This window comes from Temnothorax nylanderi, unplaced genomic scaffold (assembly GCF_030848795.1).
Source record: "Temnothorax nylanderi isolate EJ_2023f unplaced genomic scaffold, tnyl_v1.0 TNYL_tig0350_pilon, whole genome shotgun sequence".
In the NCBI taxonomy this organism is placed as follows: domain Eukaryota; kingdom Metazoa; phylum Arthropoda; class Insecta; order Hymenoptera; family Formicidae; genus Temnothorax; species Temnothorax nylanderi.
Window position 1 is genome coordinate 77375 of NW_027249412.1, and position 23052 is coordinate 100426.

Genomic DNA, 23052 nt, shown 5'->3' on the forward strand with positions numbered 1-23052 from the left:
GAAATAAAATAAAAATGAAGTAACTGTAAATATATAGATTTAAACGTTTTGGATAATAGAGCGCGATTTATCGAAAACACTAATCGACGTAAACATCGATCCGGGATATGTATATTGTATGCTTTGTTATTATTAAGGATAGAATTACCGAAAGAACGAAAGAACATAAGCATTTTCAAGCCGCGTCATTGTCCTGAAGCGAAACAATCGACAAGTCGCAAACGAGCAACGTAGCGATAAAAAGCGAAAAAAATCATTACAGTATGATAGGCAGCTCTCGGCAGCTAATTTTTGTGAATTTCGCAAGATAATAAAGTGAACTAAAGCCCTAAACTTGGATCTTCGCGGAATATAGCAAAATATATAACTTTCCATCCAGTTGAAAATAGAAGTTTATAAAATTATATTATCTTCGTAAGGCAGAATCATGCCTTGTTTCAACACGTTAAAAATTAAATTTATAGGTTATATTAGTGTAAAAACATTTTCTACATACCTGCAGGAGTTACTTCCATGTCATAGAATTAAAATCAAACACTTCGCTTTCAAGCTATCCGATATATAATATACCGTAATTTTCTTTCCTTTGTTACGTGATGCGTGCGCTCTGAACGAAGGCTAACTTTGAACTGAGCTCACAGACGCAGGTATGAGGATAGGGCCTTTTCCTTTTACAATTGAATGCACCAAACATCCTTCTACCCATCCCACCAGTCAAAATTCCCCGAATCAAATTTTCATTTTTTAGGTTTTGGCCAGCTTTTTGGGATTTGGCCCCACTGTGCGTCGGTGCGGGAGGGGATATCCTCGCGATGTCGATCGTATTCCGCAGCATATATCGAAGATGAAGGATCGACGGATGCTTACCGTGAAGTCGCCCGGGGAGATCGGATCACAGTTGATCCGTCTGGACGTCTACGACATCAAGGATATCGCGAATAAGGAGAGGCGTGATTGGTGGAAATACGCGAAATTACGATCTCAGATCTTGACCACTTTGTCGCGTACGGATCGCAAGCGACTGTTAGTGCGCCAGTTATTGGATCAAGCGGCGGACGATCGCCGAAAAAAAGGAACGCATTGCTCGATACGTCGGTCAATCGCGCGGTGACGCTTATCGTTTCTCGAGGGGTCGGGGAGGGAAACGCACCGTTCTCTCTCTCTCGGCAATGTCGCTCGCGTGCGTAATTACGTGCGCGATTATTATCGTCGTGGGGGTAAATTGTAAATCAAATGAAAATGAGACTGTGATCAGTTATCTGCAAAAATATGGGTATCTGGATAACAACAACAACAACAACAACAACAACAACAACGGTGCACAGCGATTTTCATCATCCTACAACACTACGCAGGAGTTACATCGAGCCATCTCACTGTTTCAAGAATTCTATCGACTACCCGGCGACGGCGAATTAAACGAAGAGACGTTGAATCGAATGCGTGCACCGCGATGCGGCGTCGAGGACATTTCGGAGCGCACGTTTGCTCCGCTTTCGGACAAATGGCCGAAGAAACATCTCAAATGGAACCTTCATCTGGCCAACAACTTGATCTTGAAAACGACCCGAGCCGCGTTCGATCTGTGGACAACGAATTCGTCATTGACGTTCGAGCGCGATTCGCTGAATCCCGATATTCTGATATCGTTTCGTGAGGGGCGTCACACAATGCTAAACTCCCGACGAAACGAACTGTGTTTGGCTTCGCTCGACGGCCCCCACGGAGATCTCGCTCACGCGTTCTTTCCCACCGGAAAACCCAATTACGTCTCGGAGGTGCACGTGGACAAAGCGGAGCCGTGGCACATACTGCTGAATAAGCATCCAGATGAACACTCTGTCGACCCTACGCCTGGAAACGTCCACGACTCGTATGATCGTATCGATGAACACCGTGCTCCTTATGTTCGACCTAGAACTTTGCGTCAACAGCCTCGTGAATTCGTTGCGCGCGATCACCAACATGATCGACGCGAAGCTGACGCGCTTCATCGCTATGGCGGCCACCGTGACTGATCTCGCGAAACGTCCCGAGAGCGATACGCGAGAGCGAATTCTTCGAACGCAATGACATCGTTGACTGCGAGTTAGCCGCTCTGTGCTTCGGAAATATTGAGAAATTATTGTAATCATATATCATTAAAAAAAATAAAGAGAAAGAAAAAAAACCTACGAAACCTCGTCCGATTTTTTCTCCTCCTTCCCAATAGAATTACATACGGATAAAGAAAAAAAGTATGACAGCGAAGGTTAGAGAATGATAAAACATATATTTGTCTTGAAATACACATAAGTTTACATTAAGGCGAACAAAAACTAATATGTATAGAAACTATAACACCGCCGTTTTATTTATCCATGAGTTATGCGAACTGTTCATTCCCAACCACTTCACGTATACGTCGTCGCCTCGCCTGCGCAACACTTTCTCCACGAGATAAACGTCGCGGTTGGAAACTCGCAGCAACTCGTGCTCGTAAAATCCTCCGGCTATCGGTTCCCCGCGGTAGTCTTTCAACAGATACGTCACAGGATTGGTACGTTGTATTTTAGCGACACGGAAGATCTCGGTAGTCCAGTTGGGGGTGTAGCCCTTTTTGAACAGCGTTTTGAATTTGCTCACGCGCAGCGGATCGTTCATCCTGAATCTACCCGGAGCGGCAATCTTCGCGCGACTGTACACCGTGGACAAGAGTTTCTTGGCGACGGCGGGTGTCACGTCCACCGGTCGCATTCCGATCGTTCTATGCCTGCGGTGGTTGTAATTCGACAGCAGACGCGGCAGCGCCTCGACCCACGCGTACGATCCGTTGAGCGTGAAGAGTTTCCACATGTCGTTCTTCAGCGTGCGATTGAATCTCTCCACCACCGACGCCTTCATCACCAAGTACGTCGAGTAGTGATTTATATCGCGTTTTCTCATAATCTCTCGCACGTTAGCGTTGTAGAACTCCTTTCCCTTGTCCGTTTGCAGATTCCTCGGATATCGCGCGTCCTCGCGAAATATCCTCGACAGGGCCGCGGCTACCTCGTTTCCGCTTTTGCTCTTGAGCGGTAACGCCCACGCGTACTTGCTCAACACATCGATAACCGTTAGTATGTAGTAGTAACCCTTGTTGTGTCGCGCGTAGGGACGCATCTCGACCACGTCGGCCTGCCACAGACCGTCGTAACCGCGCACCACGACGCGACGTCGCGGGAAGTTTCTCCGCGCCGGTGTGTGCAGCTCCTCCACGAATCTCCGCTTCTCGGCACTCATCGTTGCGCGCGTGTATTTCTCTCTCGACTGCGCGATTGTGTAAAAAAAAGACGGCTCATCTACCTCCTTATTGACGTTCCCCCCTGTTATCGCGAATGTTCGCTTTCACTGTCGCTATCTCTCTCTCGAGCGATTCCTTCGTCGCCATCACTCTTTCAATCTCGTGGAATTTGGCTAGAAAATCGTTCATCGCGATTCTCAGTCCGCTCATGACGCTGTTTATCTTATTCACGTCGTTTCTCAAAGAATCCGTTTTGTCCGTCGTCTCTCCGATGGCCTTCTGCGCGCCGAGTATTTGCGCCGTTTGCGCGGACTTGGATTTTTCTAAAATCTGTATTTGTTTTTCAATCTCCTTGAATTTGGCCAGAAACTCGTTCATCGTGATTCTCAGTCCGCTCATGACGCTGTTTATCTTATTCACGTCGTTTCTCAACGAATCCGTCTTGTCCGTCGTCTCTCCGATGGCCTTCCGCGCGTCGAGTATCTGCTTCGTATGCGTGGATCCGAATTTTTCCAGGTTCTGAATCTGTTTTTCCCGCGTCTTTTCAGTCTCCTTGAATTTGCTCAACGTGGTTCTGAGTCCGTTCACGTCGTCGTTTATCCTATCCACCTCGCTTTTTACCGTCGACAATGATTTATTCGTATTCTCGTAAAACGACTCGATCTCCTTTCCCGATTCTCGAAGCGCGCTTTCGACGTAACTCTTGTTCGTCGCGTCGCTGTCGACCTCCGGCGCGGCTAGACGTCGTAGCTTGCGCTCCCTCGCGTCGTAGGAATCCTCGTTCAAGCAGAGCGCGTTGTCTCGCACGTAGTTTCGCAGGGAGTCGATTGAGGGTCGCGATCTTTCCGTTGCGAATCCACCGCCGTCGCCGCGTTTCCTCAGAGACATTCCGAATTTGTTCACCGACATTGCTCCGATCTCGTCGAGAATCGCACTGCCGTCACGGTCGACGCGACAGTTCAATTTATAATCAATCCGATCTCGCGAAGCTCCTCGATTATCGACTAAATCTCGTTACCGTGCGCGTCGTTGCCCGCTCGACGAGAGGCTTCGAGCAATCGAAGACGATCTACCAATTCGTTAGGATTGTCCCAATAAACGTAATCTATTGTATTGTCGTTCAATCTCATGATCGACGGTAATCTGGTCACGCCAGCGCCCTTTCTATTACTGCCGATCCTTTCGCGCGATATCAACGGAGCGATGATGTGCCTGTATTTATGTCCCTTGTTACCCATGATGGGGTTAAGAGCACTGTAACCGCGTCTGTAAGCGTTTGTCGCCAACAGTATATTTCTGTACTTTTGCACGTCGTCCTTGGTGTAAATTGCGTCATCGGGAATCCTCTTGAAGATTAATTCGTACAAGCCGGGCGTGCCCGCGTATCTCACTCCGTCCACGATCACGGAATCGTCCGCGTTCACGTCGAACCGTTTGTCGCCGAGCATCGTGCCGTCATTCCCGACGTACACACCGTAAACGTGATCGATTTCGTTTTTTGCGTCCCCGCTTAGAAGAGCGCCCACGTATCTTCGTCCCAACGGGCCCAATTGACTGTGCAGTTCCTCGTGGCCCTGCGGCGTTTGTAGAACGTCCCTTACGGATGTTTCGAGGGAGACGGCGACGCGTCGTTCTCCGTCTCGAAAACCTCCTCCTCTCCCATCCGCTCGTACGGCAATAATTTCCGCGGTTCCAGAGGCGTGGAATGGATCGTGAGCATCTCTGACTCGGCGCTCGTTTGTTTTTTTTCTTCTTAGGTCTCGATATTATTTTTCGCGCGAATTTTCCTTCGTCGTAGTCATCGTCACCTTCGCTATCCTCGCGTTTCTTTTTAATGACGATTCCTTTCTTCGTCGTCGTCGTCGTCGCATTGTCGTTCTTGGATTCGCCTCTTTCGACGTGTTCGACGATTTGTTTCAACGGGTCGACGATCGGTTTGAATTGTTTCTCGAGAGCCATCTCGTTCTCCATACTGCCAGTTTTCAACGCTCTGTATTTTCTGCGTATCGACGCGCGCGTTTTAGCGATCTGTCGCGCGGTCTTCTCTCGTTCGGCGGTGTCCCTCGCGTCGCTCATCGCTCTCGAAACGTTCGACAGCTACTGATTGCTCTACAGTACGGCAAAGTCGTTGAATCCTCGTCTGTATCTGCCGTTTTGTAGCGCGCTGTCCTTGTCTATCACCACGAAACCGTACCTGCGCCGCCAACACTCGCGACACAACGCGCAGAAATCTTCATACGACATATCGGGGCTCACGTGATCGTCGTACACGTGTCTCAGATTAGTTCCGTCTTGTCTAAACAGGATCAACAGATTCGCGTTGTCGCGTATTAGATGCTTCGGTATCTTAGCGTACGTTTGACAGAGATAGAAACAATCGATATTCGAATGTCGACCCATGGCGAAGTACTCCCTGATTGCGTCCTGTTTGTCACAGGCCACGTCGTCGAACACGAATATCGAATCGGGGAGCGCCTCGCGCTCGGCGGCACGACGTCGCGATTATTGGAGATGGCGCGATAACCAATCTCGTCCATCGATTCGAGCAGTCTCTCGAGGTAACGATACTTCGGCTGATGCAGGGATTTCGAGTACACGTATACGTTCTCGAAACGCAGACCGTGCGGACTTTCCAGTAGGCTTATCAACACGTTTGTCTTACCGCAGTTGGAAGGGCCGCAGATGACGCAACGTATCGCGATCGGTAAAAGAGGACCGTTTCGACGCGTCTTTCTCGACGTTAAACCCGACGTCAGTCGCGTCTTGCAATCGAGATTCGACACTCCTATCGCCGACGGTTGTCTCACGAATCGCATTGTTACGCGCGTGCGCGCACACTTGCCCTATTTATACGTATGTTCGATTGGTTTACGCCCCCAGTTACCGCGATGTTTCTCTTCCTGGCGGATAAACGCGATATTCTCGGTCTGTCCGCCGAGCAACTGAAATTCGTGCCGAAGATCCTTCTACTGCGCAACTTTTCCGAGTACGTCGATCGACTGTGGGACAAATTGCCCGTTCATCTGAGGACGGATCCCGACGTACGGGACTGTCGTCCGTGTTTGGAACATTACAATCGTCCGTAGCAGAGAACGCACATAGACGGTCCACCATCGCTCATAAGGGATTGCGGTGCATGTCGCGCGCAGCGGCGCGAAGCGTTGGCAGCGGCCTCCTCAACAGAGCGATAAACGCGCTTTCCGTCGAATTACACATACCCGGCTATCAATTCTGCGGGCCGGGTACTAGTCTCGCCCAGCGACTAGCGCGCGGTGATCGAGGTATCAATCCGTTGGACGAGGCGTGTCGCGAGCACGATATCGCTTACTCGCAAAGCGGCGATCTCGCCGATCGGCACGTCGCCGATCGAGCGCTAGCTGAAAAGGCGCGCGAGCGTATCACAGCGAGCGGCACAACCCTTGGCGAGAGAGCCGCCGCGACCGCCGTATGGGCTGTTATGAAAACAAAAACGAAATTGGGCATGGGGATGAGAAAGAGGAAGAGGAGAGCGGTAACGAGGAAGAAAATTCTCCCGTTGGCGAAACGTGGGGGTCTCCTACCCTTTCTACCGATATCGGGAGCGCTCGGATCCCTGATCGGTGGAGCGGCTGGCGTGGCCAAGGCGGTAAACGACAACAAGGCCGCTCAACGTCAGCTTGAGAAACTGCAACGTCACAATCGCGCGTTGGAGGGTCGCGGACTGTATCTCGCGCCGTACAAACGCGGTAGTGGCGTGACGAGCAGAAGACGAACGAGAACGGGTGAAAAAAATCGTCGAAAAAGACACTGACGACGACGACGACGCTCGATTTGCTGACGTTCGGCGTCACGACGAACGAGCAATTGAATCGGTCCGCGCGCCTTTCGCGCATACCTTTCTTTAGGGGCGTGTTTATGCGCGACGCGTTGCCGACGAAAGTGCGTCGCGACGAGAGCGGAATCGTGAATCTCGACGACGCGGAGGGCTCGGGTACGCACTGGGTCGCCTATGCGAAGAGGGGCAACAACGCGATATACTTTGACAGTTTTGGAAATCTTCGACCCCCGAGGGAATGATATCTCGGGAGTGACGTGAATATCGTGTACAACCGTCGTTCGTATCAGACGTTCGATCAGAGCATCTGCGGTCAATTGTGTCTGCGGTTCCTCCGAGACGTCGACTGGAAACGTCTCTGACAATGAGAGAGGGAGAAACAATCTCGCTATGTCGCTGACTCTCTCGCTAACCGGAAGATGCAGCGTCCTCTCAGCCAGCTACTTTCCCGCTCTGGATCTGAGCGGCGGCGAATACGAGATAGGTCTCGCGAATTTCGAGACGTACAACACGATACCGAACATTGACTCCACGAACAATAGATCTTACTTCGACATCAACGACGTGATCGCTATTCCCGAAGGATCGTACGAACTGGACGCTATAGATAGATACCTGAGAACGGGTATCCTCTGCAAGAAAAGTACGATTTCTTCGCACGGTATAAGCAAAACATTACGCGAGAAGAAGAAGAGAGACGATTACATATACGTGGACGATAACGATGACGACCGCGAGAAAAGCGAACGCTCGATAATTCTGCGCGCTAACGAGAACACCATGAGAAGCGAGATCAAGTGTGCCTATAAAGTTGACTTCACCAAATCGAACAACGTTGGCTCTTTGTTAGGTTTCTCGACACGTCGCGTACTCGAGCCGAATAAATGGCACGCGTCCGACGAACCGGTAAATATTATGCGCGTGAATATCATTCGCGTAGAATGCAACGTCACCGCGGGAGCCTATAGCAACGGCAAGCCGGCACACACAATACACGAATTCGCGCCGAACGTTCCACCGGGATATAAACTGTCGGAGACTCCGACGCAGATCATTTACCTTCCGGTCATCGCGCGGAGTATCACCGATATAACGTTGCGCGTCGTGGATCAAATCGGACAATTGATCGACTTCCGCGATGAGGAGATAACGGTTCGACTACACGTGCGCCGCAGAAGATAAAATTAAAAAATCGGGGACGTTTTGAACGAGTCGTTCGCAAGAGCCACATCCGCCATTGCACCGCGAACGTTATCGTTCGGCGCTCCAACGAAAGGAACGAGCAGACTGATTGTGAGAGAGAAAAAGAAGAAAAAAAACGGACTGAGCGCTGCGAACGTCGCTTTTCTACGATCTCTGGGATTTGTCGTGAGGAACGATCATGGCCGACATCCTGAGTATCGGAGGTGAGCCGATCTTTGATGATCGCATCGTCAAGATCGAGACTCACACTTATAATCCATATGCCAATACCACGTTCGGGCACAGCGACGAAATACGAATTCCGATACAGCAGCAGGATCTGTACACTCTACCCTGCGAAAGTTTTCTGTACATCGAGGGGGTACTCTCCGACAACGACGTTCCGGAAACGAATTCGGATACGACGATAGACAACAATTGCGTGGCGTTTATGTTCGACGAGATTCGATACGAACTCAACGGCATGGAGATCGACAGGAATAGAAACGTCGGAATAACCAGTTCGATCAAGAATTTCGTGTCGCTGACCGCCGAGAGAACCAGAAAGCTGCAAAACGCGGGATGGACTGTGATCAAGAAAAACGTGGGACCTCGTTCGAGAACTAAAATCGGCGATTTCAATTTCTGCGTACCCCTTAACGTACTCCTAGGTTTTTGTGAGGATTACAAACGCGTGGTGATAAACGCGCGACACGAACTCATTCTGATACGTTCCCGAAACGACGCTAATTGTATCATCACGAAACCGGACCGCCACAAGAATCCTATGATTACTCTGTTGAAAGTGCAATGGCGAATGCCGCACGTGGTGCTGAACGACGTTAATAAATTGTCCCTTTTACGAACGTTGGAGAGCGGACGATACCTAAGTATGGGCTTCCGCTCGTGGGATCTGTACGAGTACCTTTTGCTGCAAACCACGAACAGGCATTCGTGGGCCGTGAAAGCAGAGACGCAGCTTGAGAAACCGCGATACGTCATTTTCGCGCTACAAACCGGGAGGTCCAACAATTTATTGAAACACGCCTCCGAGTTCGATGACGGTAATCTCACCAATGTAAAACTGTACCTTAATTCAGATTTTTATCCCTACGACGATATGAACTTCGATTTTGAGAAGCGTAGAACGGCCATACTGTACGAGATGTACGCGAAATTTCGAAAGTCGTATTACGGATGCGAGCGAGAGAACGCGCTCCTAACGATGGAAGAATTCGACAAATGGGGCCCGTTCGTGGTCATCGACTGTTCTCGTCAGAACGAATCCGTCAAAAGCGCCACCGTAGACGTTCGCATAGAGTTCGATTGCAAACGTAATATAGATTCCAATACGACGGCCTACTGTCTCATCATCCACGATCGCGTGATCGAGTACAATCCGCTGACTAACATAGTCCGTAAAATCGTGTAAAGGAAAACAGAAGAAGAAGAACGTATCTATTTGTCTGACGAAATCGCGATAAGCGACAGGTTCAAACGGAGTAGGGGAGGCGACTGACCGTACAGAGAGACGATGTCCGTTGACCGCGACGTACCGATATTCGTGGATCTGCAGGGATTCGTTATCCGCGAAAAGTTCACAGTTAAAGAAGTGGCCGTGCTTAGAAACGGAAAGAAACTGATTCACCACGTGTTTCGCGCGCCATTGGCGTAGGATCTTCTAACAAGAGCGGAAAAATCGCGGGCGTGCTGGTTGACGGCGAATCATCATGGTTTTAAATAGAACGACGGAGACGTGAATTACGTTCAGGCGAGAACGATCATCCGACGCGCCGTGTGCGACGGGCTGAACTGCGAGACGCTCAAACTCGTTTACGTGAAAGGCACTGAAAAGAAAGGATGGTTGGAGGAGATTCTCGGCGACGCTGTCAGTGAATTCAACGTTAAAATCGAGTCGATGGACGTCGAATACGAGGACATCGGTCGACTGAAGACCCTCGGTGCGATCCGATCTTTCCTCTGCGGACGCCACGCGAAGAACTGTGCCATGGAGAACGTGTGCAAGTTACACGATTGGTGGGCGGAACGTCGCGCGCGTCTCGACATTCTGTAACGCTGCGTGTTTCTCGAGAAATTTTATTGTATTATAGAAATGACGTTTTTTTTATTTTACCACAGTTCGATATTTTTTTAATGTACTTTAATTTAAATATGTGAAGTGGTTGAGAATAACTCATGGATAAATAAGACAGCCGTGTTGTAGTTAACAAAAAATTAATGTATTTTTTTCTACATATTACATTTTTTTGTTTGCCTTAATGTAAGCTTAAAATATATGTATTTCTTAATAGTAATAGCGATATTTCTTTCTTTCTTAATATAAGTTTCAAAAACTATCTAGAAACTTTAGCTCCCTACGCAGAAAAAAAAATGTTGTAGAGTGCTATTTTTTCTATATAAAATCAACATTTGTAGGACTAGACAGTTTAAACATTCCTTCCCACGATCGCGCGTATAAATCTAACCCATAAAACCCATTGTATACTTTATTGTTATAAGAATATATATAATGTTGATAAGAAAAAAAAGGTCCTCTTCACGACGGTATCTTGTAATGTCCCCATGGTAGAATGTCGTACGAGTCGGAAACGACGTATCGTTTGTCGTCGTACGGGCTGAGAGCGAGTTTCAACTCGGACACGGTGTGCACCTCGTGTAACGTCGAACGAATACACGACTGACGCCTAGACTGCTCTATCGCGTCGTTCAGACAACGCATGTAATCGTCGAACGTTATCGTTCTCGCAACCACGTTTCTCTTAATGCTCTTTATTTTCTTCGTGTCGCTCTTTCCCTCGACCCTCAAGGCGTACATTTTCGACCTCAGTCCAACGAGTTCAGTCATGACCGCGCCGTCGTTCTCGTCCTTCATCAAACCGGGTATCTTCTTGTTGACGCGCGGCATGCGGTACGTGTTGTTTTCGGGGTAGCCGCTCGTGTCGAATCTCGCGATGTCGCGTTTCATATCCTCGTACGCGTCGTCGCATTCGAGAAAATATATGAGACTGTCGATGTCCGTGTACATTATCTTACACCTTTCGCGATGCAGCGGCACCATGTAATCGTAATGAAAATCGTAGACGCGCGTCTTGGATATCTCGAAAATGCACATACCGACGTAGATGGGTTTGTTCAACCTCACCTCGAGCCTGCGCAACTCGACGGCGATCAGATCCTCCGCGAAGACGTTTCGACTGTGAAAATTCGGTTTCACGATCATCGCCTCCGCACCGTATCTCCCATCCTAACGCGTCACGAGACGCACATCAACGTGATCTCGCACGTTTTCCATGGTCTTGCCGAATACCGCGTTGTTCATTTATTTGTACATTTCTCTCTTGAAATCGTTGCTGGCGCGAGCTCTGAATCCCGTATTGAGCTCTATGTATCCGCGAAGCCACGGAGATTGCGCGAATCGCAGCGCGCGGTGAATCCTCGTGACGCGCATCCGTATCGCATGCATTGCTGTAGATTACGGTAGTGCAGCACGTATCGCGACTTATCGCGCAGAGTGGCGAGGAGTTTATCGCATCGTTTTCTGGGAGGCTTATCCCGCGTCGGGCAGAACGGAAGGTCAGCGTGAGCGTCGTGGAGTTCGCGCGGATACGCAAGGTCGACCTCCAAGATGTAACCGATAGCGGAGTCCAACGTCACGGACATTACGTCGAGACTCTCCGCGTCGTCGACCCATTGAAACTCCGCGTACGGCAACGGTTCGCACATCGCCCAACCGTACAGATTGTTCACGTCAAAGTACATGAGATACGTCGACGGTTGCGAAGAGTCGTGCGATCGCATGTATTTGTTGTTGGCTCGCGCGTACCTGTTGGAGCATTGACTCAGACCGCCGCGGATACCGCGCTCCACGAATATTACCATGTCGATATCGGTGAGCAATTCGAATCGCACCCCCGTGTACTTCAGCATCGCGTCCCACGTGTATCCCGGTAGGGTGTAGTAATGCGCGGGATCCAGTCCATAAGTATCGATACAGGTGTCGCGAAAATTTTCGAAGATATCCGCTAGGAAAAGCACGTCCGTTTTAAGATACAGATCACTGTACTCGCCGAGATTTCCCACGCGAAAACAACGCCAGACGTTTCGCGCGTGCTCGTAATCGCTCTCAGTCGCGGTCTCGCCGGTCAACGAACTGTAAAAGGCCTCGCGCGGCGGTAATTCCGTCACCAGCAACTTATCGAAGCCGTCGACGTACTCGTACGGAAATACACCTTTACGCGTGAGCAAGTTGAAATCGCTTTCGCTCAGTTCTGAAAATTCCGAACGCATGATTTTCAGCTTGTCCCTATCGAGATACGACGCCAATTTCTCGAGACTGGTGCTGAGAAATTTGAACGAATGCACGAATCGCAACTTTGTGCAGTTTCCCCAGTTAACGCCTTCCCTCACATTCTTCGTGAACGATATGTACGTCTCTTTGGTGAGCGGTAATAAATTGATGCTACCATCGAAGCTGTTAGCCATATCCTTGATAATAAAGTGGGCATCGTAACCGGACAAATTGTGAAAGAACACAGGAATAACGTACGAGTCTCTATAATTTAGATTGCAGCGCGGATGCGCGGGACCTCTGTAACGTCCGGTCAAGTGACAGTAATCGCGCACGCGTTGATCCTCCGATTCGAACGGTCTCTCGCATATGTGGCAGCTCGTCGCGCTCCAAAAATTTCGTGTCTCGTCCAGCGTGAGCTCTACCATGGTCACGTTCGTCATGAGTATCTCCTTCGCGCGATGCGCGATAACGTTGAGCTCGTTGACGAACCACGACACGCAGTCCTCGCCGCGACGAAATCTGTACGCGGGTGCGATCTCGTCGTACGCGTTGCACAGATAGTATCCCACGCTGAACGCTCTGTGATGCTGATAGGCGTATCTCTTGACGTTATCGTTGTCTATCTCTTCTTTCTCCAACACGCATTCCAGATCGGCGTACACCACGAAGGGAAGTCGCTCCTTCCTGCTGTGATCGCGAAAAGACAGCCATTTGTCGTCGTTGTTCGGAAGAACGATGGCGCAGTCGTTCATCTTTCCGCAGTCGACGCTGTGAACGGACAATTTCTCGCTCGAGTAAAAGTAGTGTAGGCATCTGAAAAAATATGTACAATTCTCATTCCACATACATCTGATTCGCACGACTCTATTTTTTTTATACCTACCGATCGCATATGTACTTCATGTTCTTGCTCCTGTTTAACTGAGATCCCACCAATCGCGACAGATTCTTTATCCACGCGAAATGACCGCCGTTCGAGTTGTTTCGCGAATCTGACAGATACAACAGATTGACATGACTGTCCTTCTTATCGTCGGTCAGCCGTAAAGGAACGATCTCGTCGTTCCGTTCCCTCCGCCAAATGGTGAAAACGTTGACGGACACGACGTTGAGTCGTTCGAACCTCGAAATTTGCTTCAGAGTCATAGGAAACTCGATCCCTTCGAGATTCAGCACCGTCGCGTAATAGGGATACGAGCCGCATCGTTCCGCGTGCCGCTGAGCGGGATACAGAGCGGAGATTACCGCCCACGCGAAACACGCGTTGTCGTTTGAATGTTGATCACTGCTCTCTTTAGCTTTATCCATCGCGGTATTTCAAACCAACATCCGGCATGCATGGGATTGCACTTGTTCACGTTGTCAATATACGCGACAATGCCCAGCCACTGTCGCGTTCCTGAAACTCATCCAGACCCGCCAGAGTGGCATCAATCACGTATCTATCGTACCACACTCACAAATCGGACTCAGGAAAAAGCTGACGATTTTTCGTAGCGATGTTTTTGACGGCGGTTTGAGCTCCCGCGACGAACTCGCCATTGAAAACTGTGTTGATCTTCAAGCACGCGTGTCTTTCATGATTGACGCTCACTTGTTCGAGCACCGTGTCCCTCGCGTCCTCGAGAAATAGTCGTGGATCGACATGATTTGAGTTTATCACCGCACCGGTCAGTACACGACTGTCGAAAGCCGTCTCAATCTCCGTCCACAAAAATCGTCTGCTCGGTTCGCCGTGACCGGCGTCCACCTGTGCGAAACGTTAACGCAGAGCGTTTCTCGCTTCTTCCAATCGAGCCACTCGAGCGATAAGAGAGTTCAACGTTCCGGTGTACGTCGGGCGAGGTTTCTCTCGGCATCTCTCTCGCAGAGACGCATCTCTTCGCACCGTCGTTCCCACTCGCGATACGCGTCCGACGAGTCGACACCAGTCGCGAATTCGACGAGATGGCGATCCTCCTCCAACATTTTTTATTTTTAATCGTCACAAACTTTAAACTGACAATCTAATTGCGCGAGGATTAGCGTTCTCTCGCGCTTATATAGTGCCCCGCGAGAACCGGGCGAACCCCGATAACGATTCGACGGCGGATGTACGGGGTCAATAGGGCAGCAAATAACCGCGCCGCGTTTCCTGGAATAACTTTGACAAATAACCGCGATCACGCGTCTCGCGCGTGTCGGCGGCGTGAAGAAACGGAGACGATCTCCGACGACGACGATGTTTAGCGGTAAATGTTAAAATATAAAATTGCGCGAGGATTTGCGTTGGCTCGCGCTTATCGTTCGGCGGATGTCAATAGGGCAGCAGATAACCGCGCCGCGAATAACTTTGAGAGATAACCGCGGTCACGCAAACGGAGAGACGATCTCCGACGACGACGATGTTCAGCGGTAAATGTTAAAATATAAACTCGCGTACGTTGAAATTGTTTCTATCCGTACGATTATTGCAATGTCGATTTTAATAATTATTGCGATAAAAAGATAAACATGATACGTGCGCTTTTATTTTGCGCGGTTAAAAAATATCGATGACGCGTAAGCGCCCGCATTGTGAGTCGAGGCGCGAAAGATCTCCGACGACGATTGATTGTCGTGGGCCGTCGATCGATTATCGACGCACCGTCGTCGTCGTCGTGACGGGATCCATCCGCGAAACCGCGGAGAGGCGCCTCCGTCGCGCCCCCCTCGCACCCCGCCACCCTGAAAAGCGCGAGAGGGGAAATTCGGAGTGGCGCCCCTCTCGCGGCCCCCCCCTATCCCTACCCGAAAAGCAGTAGCGGAGGGGCGGCACCCGTCTGCCGACGCCATCTCCTCGCCCGCCGCTTACGGCGGCCCCCACGCGTTCCGCTTCCTGCCCCCGACCCGCCGTAAATCGCTCTGTTGGGATCGAACCCCCTATAGTATGCCTACTGTCTGCCTATTTAACCTAGTCCTGTGGCCATCTTGTCATTTATTGCCCCAGAATTTGTTCGTCTTGATTTGCGCCCTGCGCCACAATGGCCCCGTGCAAGTCGCCATCCTCCGGGTGGTCGTCTGGCAGGAGCTGCATCCTCACCGCCGTGTGTTGGATCGACACCATGTCTGACTTCCCTCTCGGCGCCGCACTTGGTGCTCCCGTCGCCATTTCCGCCATCTTTGGGAGGGTGGCCCCTTGCCCATGGCGTGTCGGTGGCTCCATGTCGCCGCTGCGTGGCCCTTAGCTAGCTGTCGGTGACAAGGTTAGGTGCCACAGAATCCGTAGGGGGTTAAAAGGTGATTAAATGTGCAAATATCTATTTTTTAGACTATTTTACGTTTTTTCCCTTGGGGATTCAACGGGTAAGAGTTAACAAGGAAGTACCACCACTCAACTCCTCTTGTCAAGCGCTACAATATGGAATATCGCACCCCCCTCCGGGGGGGGGGGGGTTTGCTTAACCCTTAAATGCCACACCTCTCAAGAATCTCGTAAATGACACATGGGGTCTAAAAGACCCCAGCATGAAAAATGTCTCCTTACTTATTGATTTTTTGATATTTAGTTATGAAAATTATTTTCAATGTTGTTCAAGGCTTAGAAAAGAGAATAAAATGCTTATATTGTTAAAATTTCAATTTCAACATAGTATAAAAAATTAAGATCGCCAACAGTTAAAATGTTGGCTCCAAAATCAAATAAATAAAAAATAATAAATAAATAAATATGAGCTCCATATTTGGCGGGAACATTTGAAAATATATCATTCTAAAGGGTCTGGGGTCCGCTGGACCCCGTGTGGCATTTAAGGGTTAAACTTAACCCAAATGGCATTACGACAAAATGCCATAATCCATTCCCGATAGAAAAAGCCGTTTTCTCGCTATCTTCCGGGCGGATCTTAATTTGCCAGTATCCGCTCTTCAAATCCAAAGTAGAGAACCAACTATTACCTGATAATAATTGGTCCAGGATGTCATCAATCCTGGACAAGGGGAAAGAATCCTTTTCAGTTACCTCGTTAACTTTCCGAAAGTCGATACAAAAACGGATTGATCCATACTTATTTTTGACAAGAACGACCGTAGAAACCCAAGGGCTATGCGACTCCTCAATCACGCCCTGTTTCCTCATTTCCTCAATGATTTTGTCGACTTTCTCTCGCATTCGGAAAGGAACACGTCGGGAAGTTTGTTTAATCGGGGTGGGATCCTTCAGGTTAATCTCATGACTGACAACTTTACAATTTCTCGCAACGACGTTTTCAGAAAAGACATCCTGAAATTCATTCAAAAATCCATCAAAAACTTTTCTCTGTTCTGCGTCCAAATTTTCAGAATCTTTTTCAAATAGCTCCTTTAAGAAAGGGAGAATTTACTACCCGAGAGCAACTCAAAACCTTTTCGGTTTCTGACTCCGTTTCTCCAAAAACCGAATCAAAAATACCCTCTAGATTTATAATTTCGGTAAATCTGAAGAATAGTGGCCTCCTCACCGATTTCGTTGAACTTGGGCTTAATCGACGCGTTTTTGCGGGAAACGAAAGAATCTGGCAGAAAAAAGTGTCGCTCTGCCCCGCGAAGCGAGATATTAAACGTTAAAGTTGACAGGAATCAGGTTATGATTCCTGTCATACTGACGAGATGTAGCAACACTGAACATGCCGCGCGGCCACATGCGCATGCTTCGTGGCCGCACGCGCATGCAAAAGTGCGCGAGAAACGTATGTATACTTATAATGCATATCACTTACAATTAGCTTTCAATGAAGAATATATCCTACATAATGTATCAAAGTACATGCGTGGGCGTGGGGGGCTTCACCCCCCCTACACCCCCCATGCATGTGCTTTATGAGTTATATATAAAGCGAGGTCCACGTGCATGGAAAGGGTGCAGGGGGAGCGAAGCCCCCCCGCTCACGCTTAAAGCGAGGTCCACTCCACACCCGGGCACGCCGAAGGCATGCCCTAGGGGGTGGGGGGGTGCGGGGGGCGAAGCCCCCCCGCCCACGCCTCAACGTTCACCCACACCGATCCGTGCATAGGGGGGGTGCGGGGGGAGGGCAAACCCCCCCACCCACGTTTCGAGGTTCACCTGTAACCGGACGGGGGATTACTGACTCTACGACTCACTCTTGTTGATGCGGTTTAGCTAATTTAACGATCGCCACTCGGTTTTCGTCTAAGCCTACCGAGAAAGATATAGACAGCACTGACCTTTGGTCGGATCCGCCGATTCCCCTTTTCCCCGTTGTGCGTCCCGTTGTGCGGATAGTCTGGATCTGTGCTGCTCACCAGTCTCGGAGGTTCTGGATCTCCGGCAGTTCCCCGCTTCCGCTTCCGGCTGTCGCTCACGACGTTGGTTGTCGCTCGGAATGTCGATGGGTGGAAAATGGTGGATATAGGCGTGGCTTGGGTGGTGTATAATAAATTCGCACTCACTGGTTACGAAAGTTAACACAATTTATTTATTGCAGACTCTAAGATACAGTCTCCCGCACTCGGAATCGCAAAGCTTGTTATCTGTCGCGTTTACGTACAAATATACTAATAATCGCTTGGCTCTACACGTTCGCGAACATTATAAACGTCGCGTGGTTTTAACGTGGCTGCGGTTATCGCACCGTACGCGGGATTCTCGGTTTTTCTCAGATCGATAGATACGTACGTCCGCACTGTATCGCTTCTGCTGAGAGACTCCACGAATTCTCGTTTCTATGGGTCCTCGTTCAGCCCCACTCTATGTCGCTATCACGCGTGACCTTCGTGTGCTTATTGTGTTCGCGCGCGTGATTGCTCGCTGCCCTGTCGCAAACAAGTTTTTCGGCTCCGCGCATGAATAGGCTTACATTCTTCGCCTATTTTGGTGGAAATTTCCGCTATCTATCGGGTGTTCCGATTGTTTCGCGATTGTTACAATTTACGCATTTATATTAACAATGTTACATCGTTTCGGCTGCGTCGCTTTCGAACTGGGCCTACTATTCGAAAACGGTGCATCACATTTTGCCTTATCCTACTCACGCAACGTCATACGCTCGTTTTATGCTTTCTCCGCGTTACTCATACTCGCGCTTGGAAATATTGCCATTTCTCTCCGTAGCTGTAACGGGCGTGTGCCGCTGCGTTTTCCTACCAAGTTTCGTCCCTCTAGGGTTCTCGGTTCGCTAGATCGTTGCGCAGGCATCTGAGAATGTCGCCGACCTTGTATTCGTGATCTCTGCATCGCGTGGAAGCTAATTCCGTCGTTATTTCTCCGCTACACTTCAAGGGTCGCTGATTTCTTGCGCATTGGTCGGGCGTCGTCGCCAACCCTATAGAGAGGTTTGCCACGGTCCGCGGAACGCATTTCTCGCGTTTGTCCCCGGGGAAGTCTTTCGGTTTGTTAACTTGGTGTCGGGGAGTCCTAGGCTGACACTAGCTATATTTTCGCGTGCCCCTCGACCTGGTATATCCATTTCAACCCCAAGTTCTCGAGGAAACTCTTTGCGCTTCTAACTCGCTGCGCGTGCGTCGTGAAACGTCGCCAACGGTATAGGCGTGTTCCTCGCGCGACCCAGAATACGGTTCTGCGGTCTGTCTCTAGAGGTTGTGCTCAGTCCCTGAGTTCCGCGGGCTTTGACCCTAGCTCAACGCCGTCTCGAGTTTCGTGCTTTATGGGACCTCCTCGTCGCGCCCATAACCTTACTTCCGGGAGAGGACACTTGCCCCGCCAACTCGCGGGGCAATGGTGCACCGTCGACGGGACCAGGTGCGTTTGGTTGCTTATGTTCCCCTGAAGCCGTCGATGCCATTTGCTCATGTGGAAGATGTCCGGTTCGCTACTTAGAGAACCCGGTGTTCTAATGCGACGCAGTTTGCGCTATCGAGTGTCACTATCGAGGTCCCCGTGATGACGCTCGCAGTGGGTTTATGCAGACAATGGCCGAACGCGGGTGTGGTTTGGGAATTGTGTCGGAGCCGTACCGGGTCCCGGCAAACCACCCATGCTGGGCTGTAGACCGGTGCGGCTCCGCCGCTATCTACTGGAGGACGCTGCCGCGGTCCCCGCCGTGCTCTCGTGGTGAGGCCGGCGAGGGATACGTGGCAGCTACGTGGGAGCCCATCTCTATAGTTAGCGTGTACGCCCCTCCAAGATGGGACCTGGCCAGGTTCGAGGAGATGTTGGACGAAATAGATTCGTGCGTTCGAAGGCATCTCCAATCTAGCGACACTGACCAGGTCATTGTGGCCGGGGATTTTAACGCGAAATCCACGTTATGGGGTTCCCCGGCCACGAATCCGAGGGGCAGAACCTTGGAGGCATGGGTGGGCGGCGGGCCTCGGCCTGTGTTTAGTCAACACAGGTCGAACCAACACATGCGTGCGCCGGCAGGGAGCTTCCGTGATCGATCTCATGTGAGCAACCTCCCCTGCCGCGCGCCGCATACACGGCTGGGAGGTGGCCACGGACAGCGAGACGCTGTCCGACCATCAGTTAATTCGAATGATTGTTCAGGTCATCTCCCCGGCCGTGACGGCCGGCCGCAGAGCCATAGACGGCTCAAAGAAGAGATGGGCCCTTAGACAGTTGGACCCGGACTTGCTGCAAGCAGCAGTCCTGGGTCAAACCTGGGGCGAAGATACGGAGGAGATGCGCGACGCGACCACGGGGGATTACGATATCGAGGAGGTCGAGAAGTTGCGGGGCCTGATGGAGCGTGCGTGCGACATCGCGATGCCCCGCCTCCGCAATAGTCCCCCGCGGCGCGCCGCATATTTGTGGAACGAAAACATCGCCGATCTCAGGCGAATTTCCGTTCGTGCTAAAAGGATTTGGACGAGGGTCCGCGCGGGTGGGCGCGGACCCCTCGACGAGCAAGAGGCGGGTGAAGCCTGGCGTGCTGCCCGCCAGGACCTCTCCTGGAAGGAGCTCCTCGCCACGCTGGATGAGGATCCGTGGGGGCACCCCTACAAACTCGTTCTCGATAAACTGAGAACGCGGGCGCCCCAATTACGGAAGCTCTAGACCCCCAATTTGTCGGCAGGGTCGTCGATACATTATTCCCTGCCGACAGGGGCGGCGACGTTGGATTCCCCGAGACGCCCGCCCAGGAGTGGACTGACGATATGAGGGTCACAGAGGAAGAGTTGGCGAGGTCTCTCCGCGGGGTCAGGAGAGGTAAGCCCCGACGGGATTCCAGGGAGGGCCTGGACCTTAGCCGCAGGGGGACTGGCCGGCCGAATGCGCCGAATTTACACCGGCTGCTTCAAGGCCGGCCGGTTCCCCAGTAGATGGAAGGAGGCCAGCCTGGTGCTCCTGCCAAAGGCCGGTAACCCACCGGACGACCCGTCCGCGTACAGGCCGATATGTTTGCTGGACGAGGCGGGAAAGATTCTAGAGAGAATCATCGCTGAACGCCTCGTCCGGCATCTGTCCCGGGAAGGAGGTCGGACCTTAAGCGACGACCAGTGGGGCTTCCGTGCGGGAAGATCAACGATAGACGCTGTACTCAGCGTCATATCCCGCACGGGGGCCATGACAGGGGAGGGATGGGCGTCGTTGGGAGTCAGTTTTGATGTCCGAAACGCCTTTAACTCCCTCCCCTGGCCGGTAATAGGGAGGGCGCTAGAATTCTTTGACGTCCCTCCCTATCTAATTCGGCTTATAGGGGACTATTTCCGGGACAGAGGCCTCACGTACGTGGACCGGGACGGGGTTCTCAGGGTCAAACTCGTGGAGTGCGGTGTTCCGCAGGGGTCCGTGTCAGGACCACTCCTGTGGATCATCGCGTATGACATGATCCTGAGGATCGCCCTCCCTGTCAACTGCTATCTAACCGGGTACGCGGATGACTTGTACCTGGTGGTTGGCGGAAAGGATTGGCAGGAGACACTCGGGCTGGCCAATGCCGCTTCGGCGAGCGTGTTGCGCTCCGTGAGGGGGCTGGGCCTCAGGGTGGCCCCGCAGAAGACACAGGCGGCCTGGTTTTTCAACAGGTCGCTGCGGGGTTCACCTCCTAGAGAGCTCAGCCTCACTATTGAGGGAATCCGCGTCCCCATCGAGCCCAGCCTAAAGTACTTGGGGCTGTGGCTCAAAGAGGATGGCAGCCTCAGCGAGCACATCGCCCGCATTGCCCCCAGGGTCATGATGATTGCGAATAACCTAGCCAGGTTGTTGCCAAATATCGGGGGGGCAGGCGGGCATGTGCGCCGCCTATACGTGGCGACGGTCCACTCCGTCATATTGTACGGAGCACCGGTGTGGGCGGACGAGGTGGCTAGGAACGGCCGCCTCAGGTGTCAGCTTGTGGCGGTCCAACGGTCCTCGCAGGGATTCCCCCCATCGACCTGATTGCCCTGTCGCAAGCCGACGTATACAGGCGAGTCAGGGCGATCAGAGCGGGGGGAGTCGTGGAGTTGTGTCCACGACAGAGGACCGCGCTGAGGCTGCAGGCCAAAGAGGCCCTCCTCCGCAGCTGGGAGGAATACTTGGATAACCCCCAGTTGCAGTTTGGGAGGAGAGTCCGAGAGGTCATACGGCCCGTCCTACAAGACTGGGCGGGCCGTAAGGGACGCGGAATAAGTTTCCACGCGGTGCAGGTGCTCATCGGGCATGGTTGCTTCGGGGAGTACCTGTTCCGCATAAATAGGGAGCGCACCACGGGGTGCCATCACTGCCCGGAGGAGGTAGACACGGCGCAGCATACCTTAGAGTTCTGTCCAACTTGGGAAGAACAGCGCCGCGTCCTCCGAGCCAGTTTTGGGCACGATCTCTCCCCCTCGGCCATTATCAAAGCTACGATCGGACCGAGGGGCAAGGAGAAATGGAGGGCGTTTGCCTCCTTCTGCGGCAGCGTCATGTCGCAGAAGGTGGCGGACGAGAGGATAAGGAGGGGGGAAGCTCTCCCCTCCTGGGAGAGCTTCCCCCCTCCTGCGGACGACAGCAGTGAGGAAGACAGGACATAAACACCGAGGCCGTCAAGAACGCCACCGCTTAGGCGACGACGCAGGCCTCGCAAGCAGTCACAGTCCTAATCGTAGGGCGAGATAAAACGACGGCGCGCGGACGGGGGCGTCACCCTCCGACGAGGATGTTATCTCCCCTATCCCCGCGTCGGCTCCTCTTCCCCTATGAGAAGAGGATGCGTTACTAAGGGGGAAGTGGATGGCGGCACGGGGGCGGACTCTAGGGGTCCGTCCCCCTGCCGCCGCTGACTTTTTCGTACCGAGCAGGTCGGTGGAGGATGCGGACCGAGGGGGGGGGCTCGGGTGGACTTCCTACGGGGTTTCCACCACTGGCGCTCTTCCTGGTCCGCGATAAGTGGGGGGCGGGTCCCTGGGGGTGCCCTCCAGGGGGTGGGGGGCGACCCCCCGGAGCCCTTAGGGGCCCGGGGAAGCCCTCCACTACGGGTTTTGCGAACCCGGAGTGCCCGAGCACACCAGTACCGTAACCTACGGCATTCCCACGGGTCTGCCGTGGGCCGGGGAGTTCCCCCCGGGGAACTCGCGAGGCAGACTACCTCTATAAACAACTGT

The 23052-nt window shown here is 51.7% G+C and overlaps 2 protein-coding genes across 2 annotated transcripts; one reads left to right on the plus strand and one right to left on the minus strand.

Moving 5' to 3' along the window:
• Positions 1-8457: 8457 nt before the first annotated feature.
• Positions 8458-9690, plus strand: LOC139781634 (uncharacterized). Its single transcript, XM_071720497.1, has one exon. It carries the CDS (start codon positions 8458-8460, stop codon positions 9688-9690), a length of 1233 nt encoding a protein of 410 aa, XP_071576598.1.
• A 1970-nt stretch (positions 9691-11660) lies between these two features.
• Positions 11661-13878, minus strand: LOC139781635 (uncharacterized). Its single transcript, XM_071720498.1, has 2 exons — positions 13454-13878; positions 11661-13383 (listed from the first exon to the last, which is right to left on the minus strand). The coding sequence occupies exons 1-2, from the start codon at positions 13876-13878 to the stop codon at positions 11661-11663; spliced, it is 2148 nt and encodes a 715-aa protein (XP_071576599.1).
• Positions 13879-23052: the final 9174 nt, after the last annotated feature.